General features: G+C 41.0%; 2 protein-coding genes across 3 annotated transcripts; one reads left to right on the top strand and one right to left on the bottom strand.

Moving 5' to 3' along the window:
- The first annotated feature begins 1,375 nt into the window (after nt 1-1,375).
- On the top strand, nt 1,376-7,833 carry arl14ep (ADP-ribosylation factor-like 14 effector protein). 2 transcript variants are annotated; one of them, XM_034183648.1, is made up of 6 exons: nt 1,376-1,561; nt 3,906-4,101; nt 4,318-4,434; nt 6,417-6,457; nt 7,352-7,626; nt 7,822-7,833. In XM_034183648.1, exons 1-5 carry the CDS (start codon nt 1,491-1,493, stop codon nt 7,578-7,580), a joined length of 654 nt encoding a protein of 217 aa, XP_034039539.1. In that variant the 5' UTR covers nt 1,376-1,490; the 3' UTR covers nt 7,581-7,626; nt 7,822-7,833. The 2 variants fall into 2 exon arrangements, with proteins under 2 accessions (XP_034039539.1, XP_034039533.1); XM_034183642.1 differs by lacking the exon at nt 7,822-7,833 and having other exon boundaries at nt 7,352-7,636.
- A 3,496-nt stretch (nt 7,834-11,329) lies between these two features.
- LOC117522240 (gonadotropin subunit beta-1-like) lies at nt 11,330-18,874 on the bottom strand. The gene is made up of 3 exons (XM_034183636.1): nt 18,746-18,874; nt 15,099-15,282; nt 11,330-11,596 (listed from the first exon to the last, which is right to left on the bottom strand). The coding sequence occupies exons 2-3, from the start codon at nt 15,276-15,278 to the stop codon at nt 11,390-11,392; spliced, it is 387 nt and encodes a 128-aa protein (XP_034039527.1). The 5' UTR covers nt 15,279-15,282; nt 18,746-18,874; the 3' UTR covers nt 11,330-11,389.
- Nucleotides 18,875-21,931: the final 3,057 nt, after the last annotated feature.

The following is a 21,931-nucleotide window of genomic DNA, read 5'->3' as shown; positions in this document are numbered from 1 at the left end:
TATAACATGTCTATGTTCTTCCAAGCATGCCATACGCACTCAAAGGTATCCCTCTGAAGAAGTCTCACTTGCAACTACCACATGAAATTCCTCAGATGCCCTCAATCTCTGCCTGAGCATATTGCTCCTGCCATCTACTTATGCCAGGTTGAGGTCACACATGGGAGGCGAGACTTCATATCAAGTTCCTAAGCTTCCTACAAGCAGTAATCTCAGACACAAAGTCATTCTTCTACACGTTTACAAGCATATCTTGTTTCCTGATGAAGTATGATCTACCCAAGCCCAGTGGAGCCCTCTTCCATGCCTCCTACAAGTTCAGTCTGGAAGAAATACGAGCAGAGCAAAGTTCCTACATGCTGCTGGTCTGAGTTACAAGAACAGGCTCGCTAAAGGATTTCTCTTTCACTGCTGAGTACATCAGGATGCTGTTCACCTGGTATGGTGCAACTTGCATATGGGTATAAACATGAGCCACCCTCTAAACCGATGCTGCACAGCTGCATCTTACCAGTGGCCACAACACAAACTTCATCCACATGTGCATGGAACACTCAAGAATGGAACACAGGTATCACACAATACAGGATATATCTAATTCTTCAATTCAACCATTTGGATGTAACATTTTAAGATAGACCATATAGCTACTTTCACATGATTTCATCTTTCATGCCATTTGTCTGTATGTACTGAATTCAAGATCCTTATATAGTACTTTGCGGTGATGCTGCCTGTTTGCTCCTTTACTTTTTGCATTTGGAATTGTATTACTTTGTGTCTAATTGTAAAGACCCTTTACTGCTCATAATGTGGGTTTTAATAGAAATGTTCTTATTATAATGCATGTACAATTTGAGGTACTAAGACTGTACCTCAAATTGTATTCTTGTAGTCTTGTGTTCTTTTCCTAATTGTATGTCCTAAAGCAGTTTGTAACTTTTGTTTGAAATACAAGTCTATTATTATTATTATTGTTGTTGTTGTTGTTGTTACTGTTATTATTATTATTATTAGTAGTAGTAGTAGTATTAATAATTATGAATAATATTAGTCTTTTGTGTTCTTCTTTGCAGAAACCAGTTTGGCCGGTAGAGGGCAGTGATTTCTTTGTAGAATGTGGAAATAAATTTAATGTTTGCTGACAATGAAGATACAGAGCTTCCATCGAAATCCATATTCGCTGTGTAGCAATGTGAAACAACAAAAACTGTAGTTAATTTTCGGCACCGCAAGGAACTCTATGTATGAGGATTTGATTCGTTTACTCAAACTTTACCTTTAGAGGGCGCAGCAGTTCCCTTTTGCTGCGTCTACCGTTTATTAGTGGAAGAAGAAGAAGAAGAAGAAGAAGAAGAAGAAGAAGAAGAAGAAGAAGAAAAAGAAAAAACTAATAAAGGAAACGTAAACAGGTTTTGCATGTGTGATTATTCTTTGTATTTTCAACAAAGTTTTCGTTATTATCACATAGTTTGCGTGCTAGCGACACCATGCCGGTTATTTGTGCCGCAACCGGTTGCAACAACAAGTTTATTAAAGGTTCTGAGATTCGCTTTTATAGGTAAGTGTTCTCTGGGTAAGTGGAGGGGAAAAAACGTGACGTTTTGTTGATAATCTGAAGTGTTTTCTAATTCGCCACCACATTTTGTAATTTTTTGTAGTGTTTTATTGTTATATTAAGAGTAATATGCAGCATATTGTTATATTAAGAATAATATGCAGCACCACCTTTGATGGACATTAGACCTTTGGAAATGAAAGAAATTAGCCGTCAGGCTAACTTCATCAACAAGTCTTTGGAGCTGAAAAGATACCGGCGCTTATCGAAGGCCAAAAGTGAGCAAAAAACTGTTAATTTAATAACACAGTGTGGCACTTCAGAGAAAACACACCAAGTGAGGTGAGTTAGCAACAGAGTAGAGCAGCACCAATATTGTCAGGCTGAAGGAGGAGGAGGCTGCACGAGATGGCGACTGCAGGAGGAGGTGGAGGCTGTAGACAGAGAAGTCTGCAGGAGGAGGTGGAGGCTGTAGACAGGTAAGTCTGCAGGAGGAGGCGACTGCAGGAGGCAGGAAAGTCCACTGCCAAATGCCTCCAGAAAGTAAGACAGATACTGAGCATCCAGTTCAACATAGGAACAAGAGCTGAGCCATCACGACCCTACTCTTCATTAGATATCCAGCTGGAATATAATAAGTTGGCCACAGGAGGAGATAGATAGCAGCAGAAAGAGGGAGGGTGAGGATTAGTAAGTGTCAAAGCCACAGTCCAGGATGAGACAAGGGGCATCTGTGAACACATCAGGAAGATGGTCCCTTCAGATAAATTGTGAAGAGAGTGCCACAGACTGCTGAAATCAAATGGTGATAAGGGACAGGCGGAGGCCACATCATGGAAGATCAAGCCTCCATGGGATGTACCATCCATAGATGGAGGATGACAAGGTGGGTGGCCCACTGCTTCAGTGAGGAAAAGTGTGACCACATTTTTTATGGATGCACTCACTAAACCAACTGATTCTAATTGGTTCAACTCTTCAGGTAGTTAGATGAGCTAATCAGTGAAATCACTTGTTTTAGGTACACAGCAATATGTGGGAGGACTTTTACTCACTGAAGCCAGGGTTTTCTACCTCTGAAAGGAAGTGGCTGACATCAAGAAGTCCTACCAGTGACTACAACAGGCGGCCTAAAGGACAGCACAGAGGCTCTAATCATGGCAGCACAAAAACAAGCTCTTAGCACCAGATCTATAGAGAAAGGAGTCTACCACAGCTGACAGGTCCCAAGTTGCAGGCTGTGCAAATGTGCCCCAGAGACAGTCCAGCACATAGTAAGCAAGATGCAAGCTGGGACAACATACACTGAGATGCACAACCAAGTGTCGGGAATTGCGTAAAGGAACATCTGCGCAGCATACAGATTAGAAGTCCCCAAGTCCCAATAGGGGACACCGCTGAAGGTGGTTGAGGACAACAGACAGGGATAAGGTCCTGTGGGACTTCAAATTCTAGACAGACAAGCAGCTGCTGGCCAACCAACCAGACATAGTGGTGGTTGACAAGGGAAAGAAAACCGCATTTGTGATCGATGTGGCAATCCCAGTTCACAGCAACATCAGAAAGAAGCAACATGAGAAAATCAAGGAGACCAGCTGAAGGAGCAACTGGAGAAGATGGGGAAGGTAAAGTCCAAAGTGGTCTCAGTGGTAATAGGAGCACTTGGAGCTGTAACCTCCAAATTGGAAGAGTGACTCCAGCAGATTCCAGGCAGAACTTCAGAGGTCTGTGTTCACATGAGTGCAGCCCTAGGAGCAGCTAAGATACTGCGCAGAGCCCTCAAACTCCCAGGCCTCTGGTAGAGGACCTGAGGTTGAGGAAGACACATACCACCCTGCATGGAAGGAGGGGATGGAGACGCTCAGCCATCTGTGGGGAGCTCAGAGTAGAGCCGCTACTCCTTTGCGTTGAAAGGAGCCAGCTGTGGTGAGACTCTAGAGCAGTGAAAGTGACCTGTGTGAACCTGCCGCCCCCCCCCCCCCCCCCATTCAAAAATATTAAAATAGCACTGTTGTTTGTTTGTGCCATGAAAATTTTTGTTTGTGCTGCTAAAGCTTTCAAGTAATTCAAAAATAGATTTTCTGACTCATGACGTCTCTCTGAGTGACATCTTAGAATTCCTACCAGATGGGCTTCAGCACCATCACCAGTGCTGGTAAGAAGTACCCAGTAGTTTCAGTCCTACACTGTATTGTGACATTTTTGTGTTTTCCTGACTAACCATCAGGTTGTGGCAGTTTTAACGGCGTCGCTTGGCATTTTGACCGTCACACATCCCTTCGATTGAGACAAAAATGTGTACTGCAGCATTACTGTTCACTGTTTCCTGCTGCCCTCTTTGTTTCAGATTTCCTCTCAGCAAGCCTCAACTTGCCGGCAAATGGGTGCACAGCCTGGGGATGAAAAATTTCATTCCAACCACAAACACCTGCCTCTGCTCAGAGCATTTCAGGCCCGACTGCTTCAGGGACTACAATGGCAAACAGTTTCTGAGAGAGGACGCGGTGCCCACCATATTCACTCAGGGACAAGATTCATCGAAGGTGCAAAATGCAAATTCACACCATCATGCAGTAAATCATTTTTTAAAACACCGTAATACTAGAGCTCCTGGCAAAATCCTATTGCACCTGCATTAATGGTAATTGTCCACCAGGTGCAGATATTACTCCATTTCAAGAATCTTGAGTACAGGCTGCTGTGGGACACAATGACAAACCTGTAGATAACAAACCAGTTTTTCTTTGGCCGTCCTCCAGATTGAACTCCGGAAAAGAGGTGTGATGCCCAAAGAGACGAACGTGGTGAATCAAATGGCAACGCAAGCAGACAGAGACAGAGCGAGAGAAGCCGCCAGTAAAAGAGGAGGATCACGAGTGAGTCCAGGCCCGAGATGTACAGCTTTCATTCATTTGAAATTTTAAACTTCCTGTAACTGAGCGTACAGGATACACACCAGCTTCAGCCCCTCAATAGGAACTATGGTTTGTAAAAGGACTGTGTGGTTGGTTATTGTCTTTCTTGTATCCAGGATGGCCTTCTTGGCTTTTAAATTAGAAATTCATGGCCAGTAAGTGAGATGGTGCTGATACCTTTCCATCCCTAAAATGCTAAGCAAATTGCATATGGAGAAAACAATCATGATGAACCAAAAGCAAACTTGTGTAATATGCATAAGTTTTATATCGGGCTTTCCCAGGAATCAAAGCACTCCATCCATCCATCCATCTTCTACCGCTTAGTCCAATTAAGGGTCGCAGGGGGCTGGAGCCTATCCCAGCAGTCATAGAGCGTGAGGCGGGGTACACCCAGGACAGGACGCCAGTCTGTCGCAGGGCCACAAACAGACAAACAAACACAGACACCCCCCCACACACACACACACACCAACGGACATTTTTAAAGACTCCAATCCACCTAACCCACATGTCTGTGGATGTGGGAGGAAACCGGAGCACCCGGAGGAAACCCACGCACACACGGGGAGAACATGCAAACTCCACACAGAAAGGCCACGGGAATTGTACCCACGACCTTCTCGCTGTGAGGCATCAGTGCTAACCACTAAGCCACCGTGCTGAGAGTCCCAAATTAAAGAGCTGATTAAAAAACAAATGAACTCACCGTTTTGCTGTCATGGTTCCAACGCCGTAGGCCAGTGATCTGTGTCCATTAGATGATTTATTTTGTCCAAACTGCCTCAAATCCCATGACATATATTGTCCAACACACATTTGTTTGTTCATTGTGCTTATTTATGGAATTGAAAGCCCTTTGTGTTAAGTAACAGCACAGGCTATGGTGTGCACATGTGCTACACTGAATTCCTGTTCCTAAACTCACCCCAGAGAAACACTGTTACAAAATGAGTTCCACATACAGAATAGGGTGTGACTTGTACTCCAGAAAATACTGTGTATATGTATCACACAAAAATAAAAATGTGCTTTTCTGTTTGTATGCAATAAATTCGTATAAATAATCAGATGGTTTCAGTGGAGGCCACAAAGCCACTAGATGGAGCTGTTTAATTTCATAATCATGAATGTGGCAAGAGTTCAGCCTGTGAACCAGAAAAATCTGAGAGCTTGAGTTTGATTGACTGCAGCAGATTCGTCTCCCCTCCCCCAGAGAAACAGAGTTCCACCTTTTCAAAATTTGTGATATCTGATGGTACAGATTTAGGCTCCATAACTTTGGCTAGGCTAGGCTAGCCCCGCTGGTCACTAAAAAGATACAGGGCAAGCCCTGTGTCTGTGTGAATGCAACTCCCATCTATCCCCAGATTGTCTGTATTTACTTTCTCCCATGTCTGTTTCATCCATGTCCGGCTGTAAATTTCGTTTCTGCTAGAGGAAGTATCTTTTTGAAAATGGGGGTCAATACACCACATGCCCATTGTGAACTGACAGTCTTCCGCTATATAAGTAATTTGTAGGCTTCAGTATCTTCATAGGGGAGGTGATGGTCTAGTGGTTAAAGCGTTGGGCTTTGGACCAGAGGATCCTCGGTTCAAATCCCAGCCTGACTGGAAAATCGCTCAGTGCCCTTGGGCAAGGTCCTTAATCCCCTAGTTGCTCCCGGTGTGTAGTGGGCGCCTTGCATGGTATTCGGGGTGAATGTGAGGCATTAATGTGTAAAGCACTTTGAGCGTCTGATGCAGATGGAAAAGCGCTGAATGCAGTCCATTTACCATTATCACCTTTACTATAACCTCACCAACAGCATACTAGAGGGGAGCAGTATACCACGCTTTATTTTGCTTTTGTTCTCTAATTGGTTCCTTTTGCAGCTACATTTGCTATCGCCTTACCTCCGTCACCTCGGGATAAAACGTGTTTGTTTGTTTTTGTCACAGGGTGGGCGAGGAGGCCGTGGAGGAAAACACTTAACTGACAGGTGAGGGGCAGTCAAAGGATGTGGTCAAATTGTTTATGATAGAATTTCCTGCTAAATAACACAATTCATTGCCTGCTGGAAATCTGAGCTTAGACCCCAGTGATGTAGATCTTTTCTGGAATGATTGATCTTTTTGCTATTTAAATTCCAGAATGCATCTCCCATACATGTGACAGTTTTGGTCCAAAATGGATTCCTTGACCTTTGCCAGGTTGAACCCTTTAGACAAAACTGCAGGGTTGACCTTTACACAATGATGGGTAGAAACCTGCCGAAGGACCTGGGAGGAGAAGAGGCAAAGATTGCTGAAATTATAGTATGATTTCAGCATCACAAAGTCTTTGTGTCCCTTAAAGATTCTTTATGAAATGCCATAGTCAGGTTTGGGAGCATGCTGCATTTTGCCACATCCTCAATGCCACTGACCCGCTTTGGGTCCTGGATGGCAACCACCCAGGCAGACAACCAATCCATTCCCAAATCTGTAAAAATGCCATCTATCTGCTTCAGTCAGGTGAAACGTGGGGTTCCCCTTAGCGACTGGGATCCTCAGAACTGAGGTACCTGCATGCTGGATAATAGAGAAACACACCTCATGGCCACAGTGTTGAATTTGATGCTGTTTTGCAATGTAGGTGACACTCCTTATCTTAGTCTCTTACTGTTTAGTGTCCAAGATTCCCATACCGATGTTGTAGTGAATTCATTTATGTCCCATGTTAAACCAAACAAAGGGCATCAAGGGAAATAGTAACTCTAAAAGTGCCCCAGTGAATGAACTCATTTTGCAAAATTTGGTGAAACAAGCTCTGGTTTTCCACCACATGATGGGATGCAGGGCATCGGGGGCAACAGGGCACGCCCTAACACCAGTGTTCCATCTTACACCCGCAGGCAGATGCTGGCAACAAAGAGCCGAGTGTACGACACCAAAGGCCGACTCCTCTGCAATGGCAAGGATATGTGCGACTGTCTGGATGTGGATTGTATGGGCTGCTTCTACCCCTGCCCGGAGTGCGGCTCACGCAAGTGCGGGGTTGAGTGTCGCTGCGACAGAAAGTGGCTTTATGAGCAAGTGGAGGTGGAGGGTGGGGAGATCATCCGCAACAAGTTTGCTCTTTAGTTAGCAGTCAAAAGTTTGAGGACTCGAGGACTCGCAGAATCCAACTGTTGGATGGCTCCTCCACGTCCTTCTTGTTCAGGATTCTTGGATTTCAGGAAGAGGGTTGTTGTCTGTCTCTGTGACTCTGCATGTTGGCACACGTACCTTACAAACTACTTTGTCTAGATGTTTCCTCTGAAGCAACTGGACTTCGTGTTGGTCCACAGTGCGTGTTACCTTCTGTTCAAGTGACCTTCATTAGTGGTTGAACAAGGACCATCCCCAGTCACCCCCCCCCCCCCCCCTTCCCCAATCAAACTCAGCTTTTTAAAGTTCCTTAGGAAAAGTTAAAACACCATCATGATGTTCCCAATAATAAAAAAAATGGCATCAAGCTAGATATTCACGATGGTGTCCAGCATGTCTGCCAAAATGTGACCTGTTAAAAACTTAATTATCTGTTACTGTGATGCAGTTTTCTCACATTTGAATGGAAAACGTAATTTGTCAACCACTTTGGGCACCATTTAGAATTTCAGACTGGAGGCACAAATGCGTTTATTGTGACCTAAAACATTCTTCCTGTGAAGTATTTTCGGGAAATCTCCTTCATTTTGCTGACTGTGTGTTAATGAGGAAAAATCTGTTTGGACAGTGATCTCTTTTGGGGGGGCAACACTCTTGGATGTCTGTCTTGAGGGCAGTTATGTTTTTGGGAACATCTTTATTGTGTTTTGAGGTCATCAGTGGAACTCAAAAGAAACATTGGTTTGGGTTATTTCTAGATATTTGGAGATTGGGGGGGTGCAAAGTGGATGGTCCACGCTCCCACAATAATTATATTTTCTGACTGACATTATGTTGGGGGGTTGTCCTATGAAGTGTGTTCATAGATCATTTAGTGAGAAAGCTGCTGTTTTCTGTTTACTGACCTCTCTCTAGCTACGTCACCCCCCCCCCCCACACACACACACACACCCACACCCAACCCAGTGGTAGAAGCATTAGTTTCGAGCCACCTTGTATGAATAAAGTCTCCTTGATTTTTATATTTCAGTTTTAGAATTACTTGTTTTTGTGCTCGTTGTCTCTACCAACCAGCTGAGGAGGAAGATGGAGGTTCTGTGTTCACCCTAAAAAAAAAAAAAAAAGATTGACAAACTGCAATAAAATTTTGAAGACAGGCAGTCACTTTTTCAGCAAGAGTTCAGTAAATTTAGCTTTTGACCCTTTTTTCATTGAGAAGAGGTTTGAGTTTTGTCTCATTTTGTGGTATGATCACTTTATGACCTCACAAAGTCTTATTAGGGCTCAAACTCAGAATTTTTCTGGGTCAGTAGAGGTGTTATCTCAGCGGATGGACGAGTGCTGAAGTCCACCTAACTGCTAATTACTTAAGTGGTTCTGATTATATTTCATCTCCTCAGAAATGTATTTTTTGTTTCTTTACAGTGAAGATGTTTGAGGGTTAAGGTCAAAAGGGACATATATTGTGAATTTCAGCTTTCATTTACATCTGCTTCAGGCAAACAGTGTGAAATTGACCAGTTTTAAGTGTGGTGCCCCTAAAAGGATCAAAAGTATTCTGTATTTTGGATACTTCATGTCCAAGTATATCTCAGTCTCCAGCACCATCCCTCTCTCTCTGTGTAATTGGGGGTAATGTGCTCTAAAGTTCAGCAGTTGAAGTTTCAGTATTTTTCTCAAGTACTCATTCATGAGGAGTCAAGTTTCAAACTGACCCATGGGCAAAATGAAATATTACTTCTTTAACAAAATAAATAAATAAATACATACACATGGACTAACAACTAAACATCATCACTGTGGAATATATACTGAATTGAGAGATTCATTTATTATTATTTTTTTTTTAGGGGAGGTGGTAGTCTGTTGGGCTTGAGACCAGAAAATCCTTGATTCAAATCCCAGCCTGACCGGAAAATCACTAAGGGCCCTCGATGCTCCCAGTGTGTCATGAGCGCCTTGTGTGGCAGCACTGACATTGGGGTGAATGTGAGGCATTATTGTAAAGCGCTTCTGACCTGTGGGAGAAACCCCTTTAACAACAGTTGGACAGATCAAGAACACCCTACAGGAGTTAATTGTCTCTGTCAAAGACAGTGGAACCTGAGGAAAACATCCCCTGGGGGTTAAGTGGTTTCTGTGGGATGCAGACTTTATGCTGCCTTCATGTGTTGTTGGAATTATGGTGAATATGAGTTGGCGACTTCTAAGCTGCACATGAACGCCCCCTCAGGTTGTAATTTCGAGTATGAGCGTCAGATAATTTTGACACTGTTTTTTTTTTTTTTCTTTCAATCTTTTAACTCGGTGGAGAAGAGGACGGGTTCAGTCATGGATGGTGTGTAATTCTTTATTTTTGAGGTTAACAGTTGTTAGCTGTTGCATGTATGTACATAATTTTAACTTGTATCTTTTTATATTTTATCCAGTTATTAGCAGATTAAATTAGGAGTTAACCATAATGTAGGTGAGAATGTCCCAGTCATACATTTTTCATTTTGCACTTGATCGTGTGCTCATAATTCCAACTTCACAGGTGGGATGTCGGATCTTCCCACGAGCACTCAAAGGCAGCAGTGGACCATAAAGGACTTATGAAGTATGCATAAACTGACAGTTTTTAATTTGCATAGTTTATCTAAATCCACCATTTACAGTTTGGGTGCACAAATTATTCCCTCAAATTAAATCTGACCTCATATTCACAAATTGAAGATATGAAATTAGTTACAAATCAGTAATTATGCAAATTATGAAATCACTTTTAATTCAAGTAAGTTGGTGTATTTATTAAAAATTAATTAAAGCTATAAGTAACTTGGTACAGGCCACACCTCCACATTCGGACCCACTATGCACTGGATCAGCTGCTCCTGATTACTCTTTGATCCTGATTTTTGAACTTTGATTCTATTTGTGATCTTTGATTGTAATCACTGACCTTTCATCCCTAATTACATGTTTGATCAGTCTGATTACTGATCTTTGATCACAGCGTTACTGTGTATTAGTGGTTAGCACTGGTGCCTCACAAGCAAGAAGGTCATGGGATCACTTCCTGCCCTTTCTGTGTGGAGTTTACATGTTCTCCCTGTCTCTATGTGGGTTTCCTCCCACAATAAAAAAAAAAACTGCTTATTTAGGGTCTGCTCCTTTCTCTGCCCCTGACCAAGGCAGCGTCTCTACATCTGTAGTTGGTCCCCGGGTGCCGGACTGTGGCTGCCCGCTGCTCCTAGTGGTTGGGTTGTGTCTAACTAATTGGGATGGTTAAATGAAGAGGTCAGATTTTGTTGTATGTATGTACACTGGCAGTAAAAGGCACTTTACTTACTGATGACTGAGGTTTAATCCTGAATGCTGATCTTTGATAGTAATCACTGGCCTTTAATCCCTCATCACATATCCATGATCTCAGTTATTGAACTCTTATTCTGATTGCTGATCTTTGAGCCTGATTACTGAACTATGGCCATTACTGAACTATTGGAATTTGTAATAGCTATAGCAGTATTATCAAACAGAACAGTTACATTTTGAAATAGACATTTGTGAAACGACTCCCCTTTTTGAATGTCATTTCATTTTAACAGGCAGCAGAGATGTGTTAATGGATTTGATTAATTCCTGGTTTACAGCTAAGAGTTTCTGATAAAACGTAACTGTTTGGTGAATATGTGGTGCTCACTCTTGCGTTAGGATTCATTTTACTCATTCTGTAAGTAGAAAAGATGAAACTGCCAGGTGATCAAGCAGGAAGTGCTTTAATGGACGTAAGTAGGAGGTTTTGACATTGGTCTTGTTCTTCAATAAAGGGACAGACAGTTGTGCATGTCGCCGTAGAAGTGGCCACAGTACGTGTTTCCTGTGTCACATCCGGTGCACCTGCAGTTTCGGGCCACCGGGTAGCTGACGGCCACCAGACAGCCTTTGATGTGCGTCACCTCATAGGACCAGTCTCCATTGCAGATAGTCTGTCTGGGCCAGTCGTCATGTCCAATGTAGACCGGATCCTGTTGGCAAAGACATGGCGTCACAGTGGGGAAAGTGGCAGGAAAGTCTCAAATTTTGGCCATTTCTCTCTGGTTTAGAACGGAATAATAGAGGCATAATCTTGGAATCCGTGACCATCTTCTTCGTACCTCTTTTTTTTTCTTGATGGATTGGAAAACTAGAGCCGTTTCAAAGAAAAAATGGCTCCTGTGTACCTCTAGAAAGTGGGGGCTAACTTTGCTAGAGTGAAATTTCCAAAATGTCTGCTGCCACTATCTTGAAAAACAGAAGCACAAGTATCTCTGGCACCAGAAAAGCTAGAACGACAAATGAGGTATCATTTCCCACTCATTTTGGCATGACAAATTCACTGAAGTGATTATTTTACTATTACCACATCACCCTGACCTTTAAATCCAAGGTGGCCACTGACGCTGTCAATGTTTCTGTGTGAAGACTAAGTGACTGGTTCGCACTTAAATCCACTTGTGGCTTTATTGAACACCTGCAGCGAACACACAGTACCTGTACGAGAAAAACCCCGGGAGCGAGAACCTGACGCCGAGCAGGAAGCCACTGCGCATGTGCATTCAGTCTAGTTACGGTGTCTGATAAGGTTCATACTGAACACCAGAATGGGCTACAGATGCCATCATGAAAATCAATTAAATTTCATATCTTTGGCACCATATAAGTCAGGAGGATGAATGAGGTGTCATTTTCTGCTAATTGTGGTGTGGCAAATCAGGTGGAATGGTTATTGTGGAGTTTGGGATCATTCTGACTTATGCATATCCAAAATGGCTGCAGATGTCATCTTGAAAACAATAATATACTGGTATTTTCTTTGGCACCAGATAGCTTAGGATGACAAATCAGGCTGGGTTGACCATACAAAGGAAGAACTCCATTATTTAAAAAAAAACAGTTTACTTTCGATTTATCAAAGCTCTTGAAGTAATATATCAGATTTCAAGTTGGCAAATGATCACATAGAATACCCAGTTTTAACATGTTGGCATGAAACCCTGAAAATCCAGGTACAGTCTGGTCTTCTGGCTCGAGTCTTGCTTGGTCTTCTTGGGCCCTAGCTAAGAAGAGCTAAGGGCTGATCTCTATGATTTTGAGCAGGATGTCCTTGACCACTCTATTCCCACATCCCTGGTTTAATATTATCCAGACTCATTTGCATTACATTGCTTGCCACAAAGAATACACTCATACTCATTCTTGCCCTGTAACTCTTCATCATTTCCTTTACCTTTCTCCATTATTAGCCACCTTTAAATTCAATAATATTCAGTAGGTGGGCATGGATATATCTGAAAAAGGGGAATGTAAAATTTAACATTTTTGCCCTTTTTGACTCCTTGTAGTGCAGCAGATATTTGAAACAATCCTTCATATGGTGGTACAAGCATCAGATTTGGCATGAATGTTTTTCATAAAGTCAGTGTTTGAGAAAAAAGTGCTGGCCACTTGAAAATCCATTTTGGCAGCCAGGTAGGGGTCAATGAAGAATTATCAAAATAAAAAAAAAATAAAAAAAAATGCTCCAATCATATTGAAAGCTACACCACATTATGTGTCTGATCACAAAGATTCTAAAAAGGTATAGTTTGGACTATCTATGACTGATTGGTATGGAGTTATGGGGTTAAAAGAGGAAGAATGGTGGCAAAGGTAAATTTCAGTTTCAAAAGTTAAAGTTGCTCCAGTTTTGGTAAAAGGTGGTGCAAATTATTGGTTGAGCTAATAGGATTAATAAATGGAATAGTTTTGACTGTGTTGAATGCTTGGTTTGCAAAGTAAATATAAAATAATGTTAACTTACATTGGATTCTATGGCATGCAACATATGTTACGCTGTAATGTGACAACTAATCATGACACTGAGATCTGAGATAGCTTTTTGCAGCCTTCCCCTAAACCATGATGTTGAACAATCTTTGTTTTCAGGTCCTTTGAGAGTTGTTTAGAGGCGTACATGTTGCCACTCATTAGAAGAGATGCAAAGAGGGGAAACGTTTGCAAATGGCCACCTTAAAAACCCTTTCTCATGATTGGATTCACCTATGTAAGGAGGTCAAGGGTCAGTGAGCTTACCAAATCAATTTTGTGTTCCAATAATTTGTGCTAAATGTATTCATATCAATAAAATGACAAGGATGCCCAAATTCATGTGCCTGCCTAATTTTGTTTAAATAATTATTGCGCACTTTCTATAAATACTAGAAACTTCATTTCACTTCTCAAATATCAGTGTGTTCGTCTGCTATATGATATATTTAACTGAAATTTCTGATCCAGACAACCAATGATTTATAAAGGAAAATCATGAAAATTATCAGAGGTGCCCAAACTTGTAACTGTATGTGATCATGTTTCTGACCTTTTGATACTGCCAGTTTAACTTTGATCCTTATAATTGAATAGTGATTCCGATTGCTTATCTTTGATCATGTTCCTGACCTTTGGTGTTGACAGTTGATCTTTGATATCTGTTGCTAACCTTTTAATCTGACCACTGTTTGATCCTGGTTGTTCACCTTTTGATTGAGCTTGGATATGGATCTTTGTATTTTGAGCCTTGTCATTGATCATGCAGATTAATCTTGGATCATGTTCTTGACCATTGACCTTCACCACTGACCTTTAATCATCTTCCAAACTTTGATCCTGATATTTTAACTTGGATCTCAATCACCAATCTTTGATCCCAATCACTGAATATTGATCATGTTTCTCACCTTTGATCCTGAATGTTGACCTTTGAGTGCAATCACTGATGTTTTGATCCTGATCACTGAATAGCGATCATATTCCTGATCTTTCATCTCAGATGTTTAACTTAACCTCAATCACTGATGTTTGGTAGAGATCGCTGAATACCGAGTGTTTTCCTGTCCTTTGATCCTGAATGCATAGCTTTGAGCTCAGTCACTAATGTTTAATCCTGATCAATGACTATCGATCATGTTCCTGACCTTTGATCCTGAATATTGAACTTTCAGCTCAATCACTGATGTTTGATCCTGATCGCTGAATATCAGTCATGTACATGACCCTTGATCCTGATGATTGAACTTTGATCTCAGTCACTGACATTTGATCCTGGTCATTGAACTTTGATCTCAATCACTGATCCCAATTCCTGAATACTGATCATGTTCATGACCTTTGATTCTGATCAGTAAACTTTGATCTCAGTCACTGAAATTTGATCCTGATCACTGAATACAGATCATGTCCCTGACTTTTGATCCTGATCACTGAATATTATTCTTGATTGCTTTGATTCTGAACTCAAGCTCAAAGGAATTGAGAACAAAGATGAACATTAAGAATCAAAGTCAAAATGTGCCCCTAATCAAATTCCTGACAAACTGGCTCTTCTTTGGTCATTTCCTCACCCCTCCACCAAATTGAATGACAAGCGATGAAAGCATTTTTGGATAATCCTGCTAAGAACACAGAGACGTGTGATCACAGCCAGACACCGCTGTGAGAGTTTGTTGTTACCTCGTTGGCACACTGGCCTGCACAGATTGTGGTGTAGATGAGCTCGTACATGCCGCAGCTCTCCACCTCAATGCTGATGTTGATGGGATGGCAGCCAAAGTGGCAGCTTCTCCCCACCCCCGCCAGTGCCAGGACCGCTGCCATGACAACCAGCTGCATCCTATGCCAGCCGCAGCACATACGTCTGTGATAACAAGGTGGAGCGTCACAACCATGTGGCTGAACCATCTGAGTTTACAAGCTGCTGAGCTGCTCGCATGACAGCTGAAGATACCGTCATTTTATTAAAGGAACATCCTTCAGATCTCTCAGTAATGTTTGGCAGCAAGAAAACCAGTGAGGGAAGTCACCAAGACAGGAGTGATGGAGCTTGGAATTCCTTCAGAGTTGTCTTGGTGGCTTCCCTCAATAATTTACTTGGTGCTTACTCAGTCATTTGAGTATATTTACCTCACATTGTCATATTATTTTTAATTCTTATTAACTGATTTAACTGAACTGCAAGAGATGTTCAGTGACCTGTGAATCCTGTGTCCATCCGCTGATTCATCGAAAGCAAAGTACCTGTAAAAGTAATGATTTAATAATCAAGCTAAAATGGACCAGTACTGAAATCATCCATTATTGTTTTATAGAATTTTAAAATTATCATATAATTTTATTTATATCTACTCCTACAAGCAACAGGTTGGTCATCATGTCCCACAGCAGCCTGTACTCAAGGTTATTGAGATGGAGCAATGGCTCTACCTGGTGGACATTTATCATTAATGCTCATATAAAATATAACTTCCCCTGATAACTACAATTGTTGCAATAATTGCTGTCCCACGACAATATGTCGGGGTTTTTAAGCATATTCTTTATTATTTACTAATCTGTAGTTATTTGTGACTATCAGTTAACTGTTTGTATAATGATGATAATAATAATAATAGTGGTAACAACAATACCCGAGGTAGTACAACCCCTGGCAATAATTATGGAATCACCGGCCTCAGAGGATGTTCATTCAGTTGTTTAATTTTGTAGAAAAAAAGCAGATCACAGACATGACACAAAACTAAAGTCATTTCAAATGGCAACTTTCTGGCTGGATTGTGGCAGTCAGTAACGGTTACTTTTTTAGACCAAGCAGAGGAAAAAATATGGAATCACTCAATTCTGAGGAAAAAATTATGGAATCACCCGGTAAATTTTCATCCCCAAAACTAACACCTGCATCACATCAGATCTGCTCGTTAGTCTGCATCTAAAAAAGAGTGAACACACCTTGGAGAGCTGTTGCACCAAGTGGACTGACATGAATCATGGCTCCAACACGAGAGATGTCAATTGAAACAAAGGAGAGGATTATCAAACTCTTGAAAGAGAGTAAATCATCACGCAATGTTGCAAAAGATGTTGGTTGTTCACAGTCAGCTCTGTCTAAACTCTGGACCAAATACAAACAACATGGGAAGGTTGTTAAAGGCAAACATACTGGTAGACCAAGGAAGACATCAAAGCGTCAAGACAGAAAACTTAAAGCAATATGTCTCAAAAATCGAAAAATGTACAACAAAACAAATGAGGAACGAATGGGAGGAAACTGGAGTCAACGTCTGTGACTGAACTGTAAGAAACCGCCTAAAGGAAATGGAATTTACATACAGAAAAGCTAAATGAAAGCCATCATTAACACCTAAACAGAAAAAAAAAACTGTGGATGACTGGATGAAAGTCATATTCAGTGATGAATCTCGAATCTGCATTGGGCAAGGTGATGATGCTGGAACTTTTGTTTGGTGCCTTTCCAATGAGATTTATAAAGATGACTGCCTGAAGAGAACATGTAAATTTCCACAGTCATTGATGATATGGGGCTGCATGTCAGGTAAAGGCACTGGGGAGATGGCTGTCATTACATCATCAATAAATGCAGAAGTTTACGTTGATATTTTGGACACTTTTCTTATCCCATCAATTGAAAGGATGTTTGGGGATGATGAAATCATTTTTCAAGATGATAATGCATCTTGCCATAGAGCAAAAACTGTGAAAACATTCCTTGCAAAAAGACACATAGGGTCAATGTCATGGCCTGCAAATAGTCCGGATCTTAATCCAATTGAAAATCTTTGGTGGAAGTTGAAGAAAATGGTCCATGACAAGGCTCCAACCTGCAAAGCTGATCTGGCAACAGCAATCAGAGAAAGTTGGAGCCAGATTGATGAAGAGTACTGTTTGTCACTCATTAAGTCAATGCCTCAGAGACTGCAAGCTGTTATAAAAGCCAGAGGTGGTGCAACAAAATACTAGTGATGTGTTGGAGCGTTCTTTTGTTTTTCATGATTCCATAATTTTTTCCTCAGAACTGAGTGATTCCATATTTTTTTCCCTCTGCTTGGTCTAAAAAAGTAACCGTTACTGACTACCACATTTTTTTTTTCCTGATTTCTTATAGTGTTTCTTAAAGCCAGAAAGTTGTCATTTGAAATGACTTTAGTTTTGTGTCATGTCTGTGATCTGCTTTTTCTTTACAAAATTAAACAACTGAATGAACATCCTCCGGTGATTCCGTAATTTTTGCCAGGGGTTGTAGTCACGAATACAGATGGTTTCTAGAAATTCTTTGTACAGCTAGATAATATCTCCACAATAAACAACAGCAATTGGAGATCTCTGATGTCCTCCAAAATTCAGTGAACTCTTCCGTGCCCTAATATCTATCTGTGGTGCAAATTTAGTGAGAACCCATGAAGTAGTTTAGAAATAATCCTTCAAAGACTATATAAAGTGTAATTTGATCCAGGGTCCGGATCCAGATCACCTCCAAAATTTAAACAAGTCTTCCATGGCCAAATGTTATAGTCTATGTGCTGTTCACAATTGTATTTGGTATTAAACATAGCTAATTTCGGCTTTTATTTTATTTTATTTTAATAATTTATATTTATATTATAGTCTTTTGAAGGCTTTTTAAAAATAACCGGGACCTGAGTACTAATTTCATACAATTAACATGTAAATGTGAGTTGGCATAACAAAGTTATCTGTGGTGAAAATTTCATCAAAATCCATGCAGCAGTTGTGATGAAATCCTGCTAACAGAAAGACATACAAATAAATAAACACCAATGATTTTATTACATCCTTAACAGATATAATACATATAAATAAAACCATGCATGAATGGACATTTGGGGAAAAACAGAAATAACTCGTAATTTATCTTAAAAATGTGATAAATTACTTTTAAAATGAACCAAACTATAACCAATTTAAATATTTCTTGATTTACCAATGACTGGATTAATCAATCCCTTCAGCTCTAATAATGAAAATGTTAAAGAGAAAAACAAATGTGATCAATTAAAAAGATGAATGTATCAATAATAAATATTTATGAAAGAGAGATGATCATGTATTAGACACAGTTACATTTATTTTCATGGATTATAATAATGACATGTTGGTCATTATTCTATCTGACAGACTTTCTGTTTCCCTTTAACAAAAAAAAAAAAAAAAAAAAAAAAATCAATCCAATTCACAGTGTGTCATTAGAAGTTCTTCAGCTGAAACAATTTTTTACATTTTAAATACATTCAACACAAAATCTGTAAGAAATAATAATGAAAAATAAACTAATAAAAAAATCATACCTGTAGAACCCTGTTTCCCTGGAACGCGGCTGCACGGCGATCTGGTCTTTTGCCTGGTTGTTCAGCCTGGTTGTCTTGCATTTAATTTAAATAGTTCTGTAATAATCTGTTTAATCTGTCCAACCTTGACTTATTGTTCTGTTTTTCTTTTTTTTCCCCTTCTAGCTGATTAGTCTGTAATGTGAATGTTCACTTTTTCCCCCGGCAGGTCAAGCGAGGCGGCGGTTCAAGGCCTTTCCTCCTACTCAAAAGCAGGAGCAGCTTTAGACCTTTAGATTACCTGACCACGAGGCTTAGATGGACCTCAAGAATAACATCTGCCCACACGACCAGATGGAAAACTCTGATATACATGCGATTATTTGTCATGTCTTTTTCCAGTATGTTAGGGTTTCAAGTTGGCATGTTTTTTTTTTTCTTTTTTAAATGATGATCACGTCTGTAAGAACGTCCTGTGGGCTGGATATGGCTGATGACCTTGTTTATTTGCAGAGGATGTTGCACCTTACTGAGGTTTCTTTAAAGGTCTCATAAAGTCCCACAAGAGTTGGCGCAAAGCACCAGACAAAACACAGGCTTCCTTTAGGAGAAGTGATGTCAGGCTTTTGAAGCAGCAGGACCTTCGTGGCCGGGACGACGGTGGGGATCGAACCCACGCGGCTCGCACAAAAGACCGTTCCTCTACCAGGTCAGCCAAAGGGGAATTCCCCGTTAGCCAAGCTAGCGGGAGCGTCTTTTCAAATGGGACCCGGGACTTTCATCCCGCTACACTTTGAACACCTTTTAAACCTTTTTTCTTGGTCAGAAGGCTTTTTTAGCCTCTAAATGTGGTTTCTTGAGCAGCAGATCTATCACCCCTCTTCAACATCTTGCATTTATAAATACAGGGAGGGGCAACGCTTTCACTTGGCAGGACTTGAGTGCATGCACGGCTGGTCCAGCAATGAAAATAAGGAACAGAAAAGCTCAGATCACAACATACACAGAGGGAGTGTTGCTTCATTCTCCAGGCAGAACCACATTAATGCCCTGAATCTTTGCAGGGTAAATAACAGTTGCCTGCCCATATGTAATATATTTAATGGATCTCAAAATCCAAACCCTCGTCCTTGTGACACCTGGTTAACGGCTCAAGTAGGGGATTGCCTGTTAGGTTGAAATACCGGGGGGACCTTGTTTGCACCGTGGCCACTATGGTAGACATGAAGACCCAACAAGAACACTGAACACGAGATGGCTAAAGAGGATCTGGTGAAACATGAAGTCCAACGGTGGATCAGGCGGAGATGGTGACGGCTTGTAAACCTGCAGCTGTGAAGGTGACTGAAGGCTAAATCAGGTCCTCAGACCCCAATTGTCTGGGATTTCTCAGCCATCGGACCAGGCTAAGGATTTGTCAAAGACTATGTTTGTCGGCATGCAGTGACATTCCCACGTGAAACAAACCTCTGCACAGGCGCTTCTAGAAGAGAGCATCTTCCTCACTGAAAAGGGGTTGCCACGATTGCATATATTTGATGTTTAAAATACCATTTATACAAACTGTAAATCTTTTGTTGAAGTGAATTTTGGGGATCATATTGCAGGTGTATATGTTTCTGGGTTTTCTGCCTGCTAGACTCCTTTGTGGGGACATTCAGTTTTGTTTTACATGTTTGAAAATTCTTTGTTGTATTTTGATCACAATTCTTGTTTGTGGTAGTTTGGCCAAAGCAGATGGTCACCCCTCTGAGTCTGGTCTGCTTGGGGTTTCTTCCTCACAAAAAAATGCCTCAGGGAGTTTTCATGACCAGTGTTGCCAACGTGCTTGCTCAGTGGGGTTGGTAAGGTGTCTGTTTTTTTCCTATCATATACGTCCACGGCACAATCCAGAAAGGCCAGCGTGTTACCTTTGGTGTGTTCTCGATGTTGGTGTCCACTGCGGTAATACCAACTGTGGAGACCTGAATTTCATTAATTTTCACCCAAGTGTCTGAACCAGTGGGTTGATGCTATCTATCCCTTGGAAAGGAGCGTTCTTCTCTAGTTCTTCCATGTTCCCTCGAAATGGGGAGGTCCCTTTTTAATACAGTTTTTCATCGATCCCCAAGAGGACTGAACATGCTCCACACACTCATCAGTCCTCTGGAGACTTGTAGACCTTAATGACCCTCAATTGGAACTGGTTTTGTTAAACACATTGACCTTGTTGGTTTTATAGTAGTGACCCTTTAACCGTAACCGTATATTGGGCATATCACACAATCTCGCCTTACAAACTGAAGTCCCATGGATGATTGGTGAAACGATGATGTCCTTTGTGATATGGAGACCCTGTTCTACTACCAGATTCATTCATTGGATCTGATAATGACATATTAATGACCACCGCAGTTTCCAGCTTCAGAATTCACATCGTAACTTCAGACATAATGATACAGTCTGTTGTAAAATTCCCGTTTTACCCCCCGCTACCAAAACTGGATTGCAACAATACACCTCGAGTTAATTTTTAACATGGCATTCCTGAGATGATGCCCGTGAGAGTTTGACTTTGTGACGTCGCGCCACGCCTTGAACGTCATTCTGCGTACTGCCACGCCACTTCAGATGGGGGCGACAATGGGCCAATTTGCTCTTTTGTTGAGCGCCCTCACACATAAATAGGAAGAGGAAGAAGAAGCTGTTCCAGTGGTGTTGCCAGGTTCTCCAATTAAATGCGACTTTGGTCTTGTTTTTGAGAACAGTCATTGTGGAGTTTCTTTGGTGACAACATATAGTTATTTGGGTCAGTTACATCAGAATAATAAGGATCAAATATTCAGTTATACAATGATTATCAAAGCTTTTCTGTGTAAGAAGGTTATTACATTAATAGAAAAAAAATTTTAAAAACTGCAAAAATGTTCTGTTTTGAATTTAATAGTGTTTACAATCGACGATGAAAGCACACGTGATAAGAAAAACTGACTGTTGTTGTGATTCTTAACATTATGCTGGTCCTTACAAAAATGTTTGACTGTTTAGGAATTACAGCCATTTTTTTACTCAATTGGACAAATTCCATCAAGATGATTTTCTGAAAAACTGATTTTTTTTTTTCCCTGAAATTTGAAAAAACTGAATTTTAAAAAAAATTTGGTCCAAATAATCCTTGGGGAACTTTGACTGAAGCCGTGATTAGGTCCCTGAAAGAAAAAAAAAAAG

Source organism: Thalassophryne amazonica, chromosome 2, assembly GCF_902500255.1.
Source record: "Thalassophryne amazonica chromosome 2, fThaAma1.1, whole genome shotgun sequence".
Classification (NCBI taxonomy): Eukaryota; Metazoa; Chordata; class Actinopteri; order Batrachoidiformes; family Batrachoididae; genus Thalassophryne; species Thalassophryne amazonica.
The sequence above is the reverse complement of the archived record's forward strand: the minus strand, read 5'-3'. Positions and strand labels throughout refer to the sequence as shown.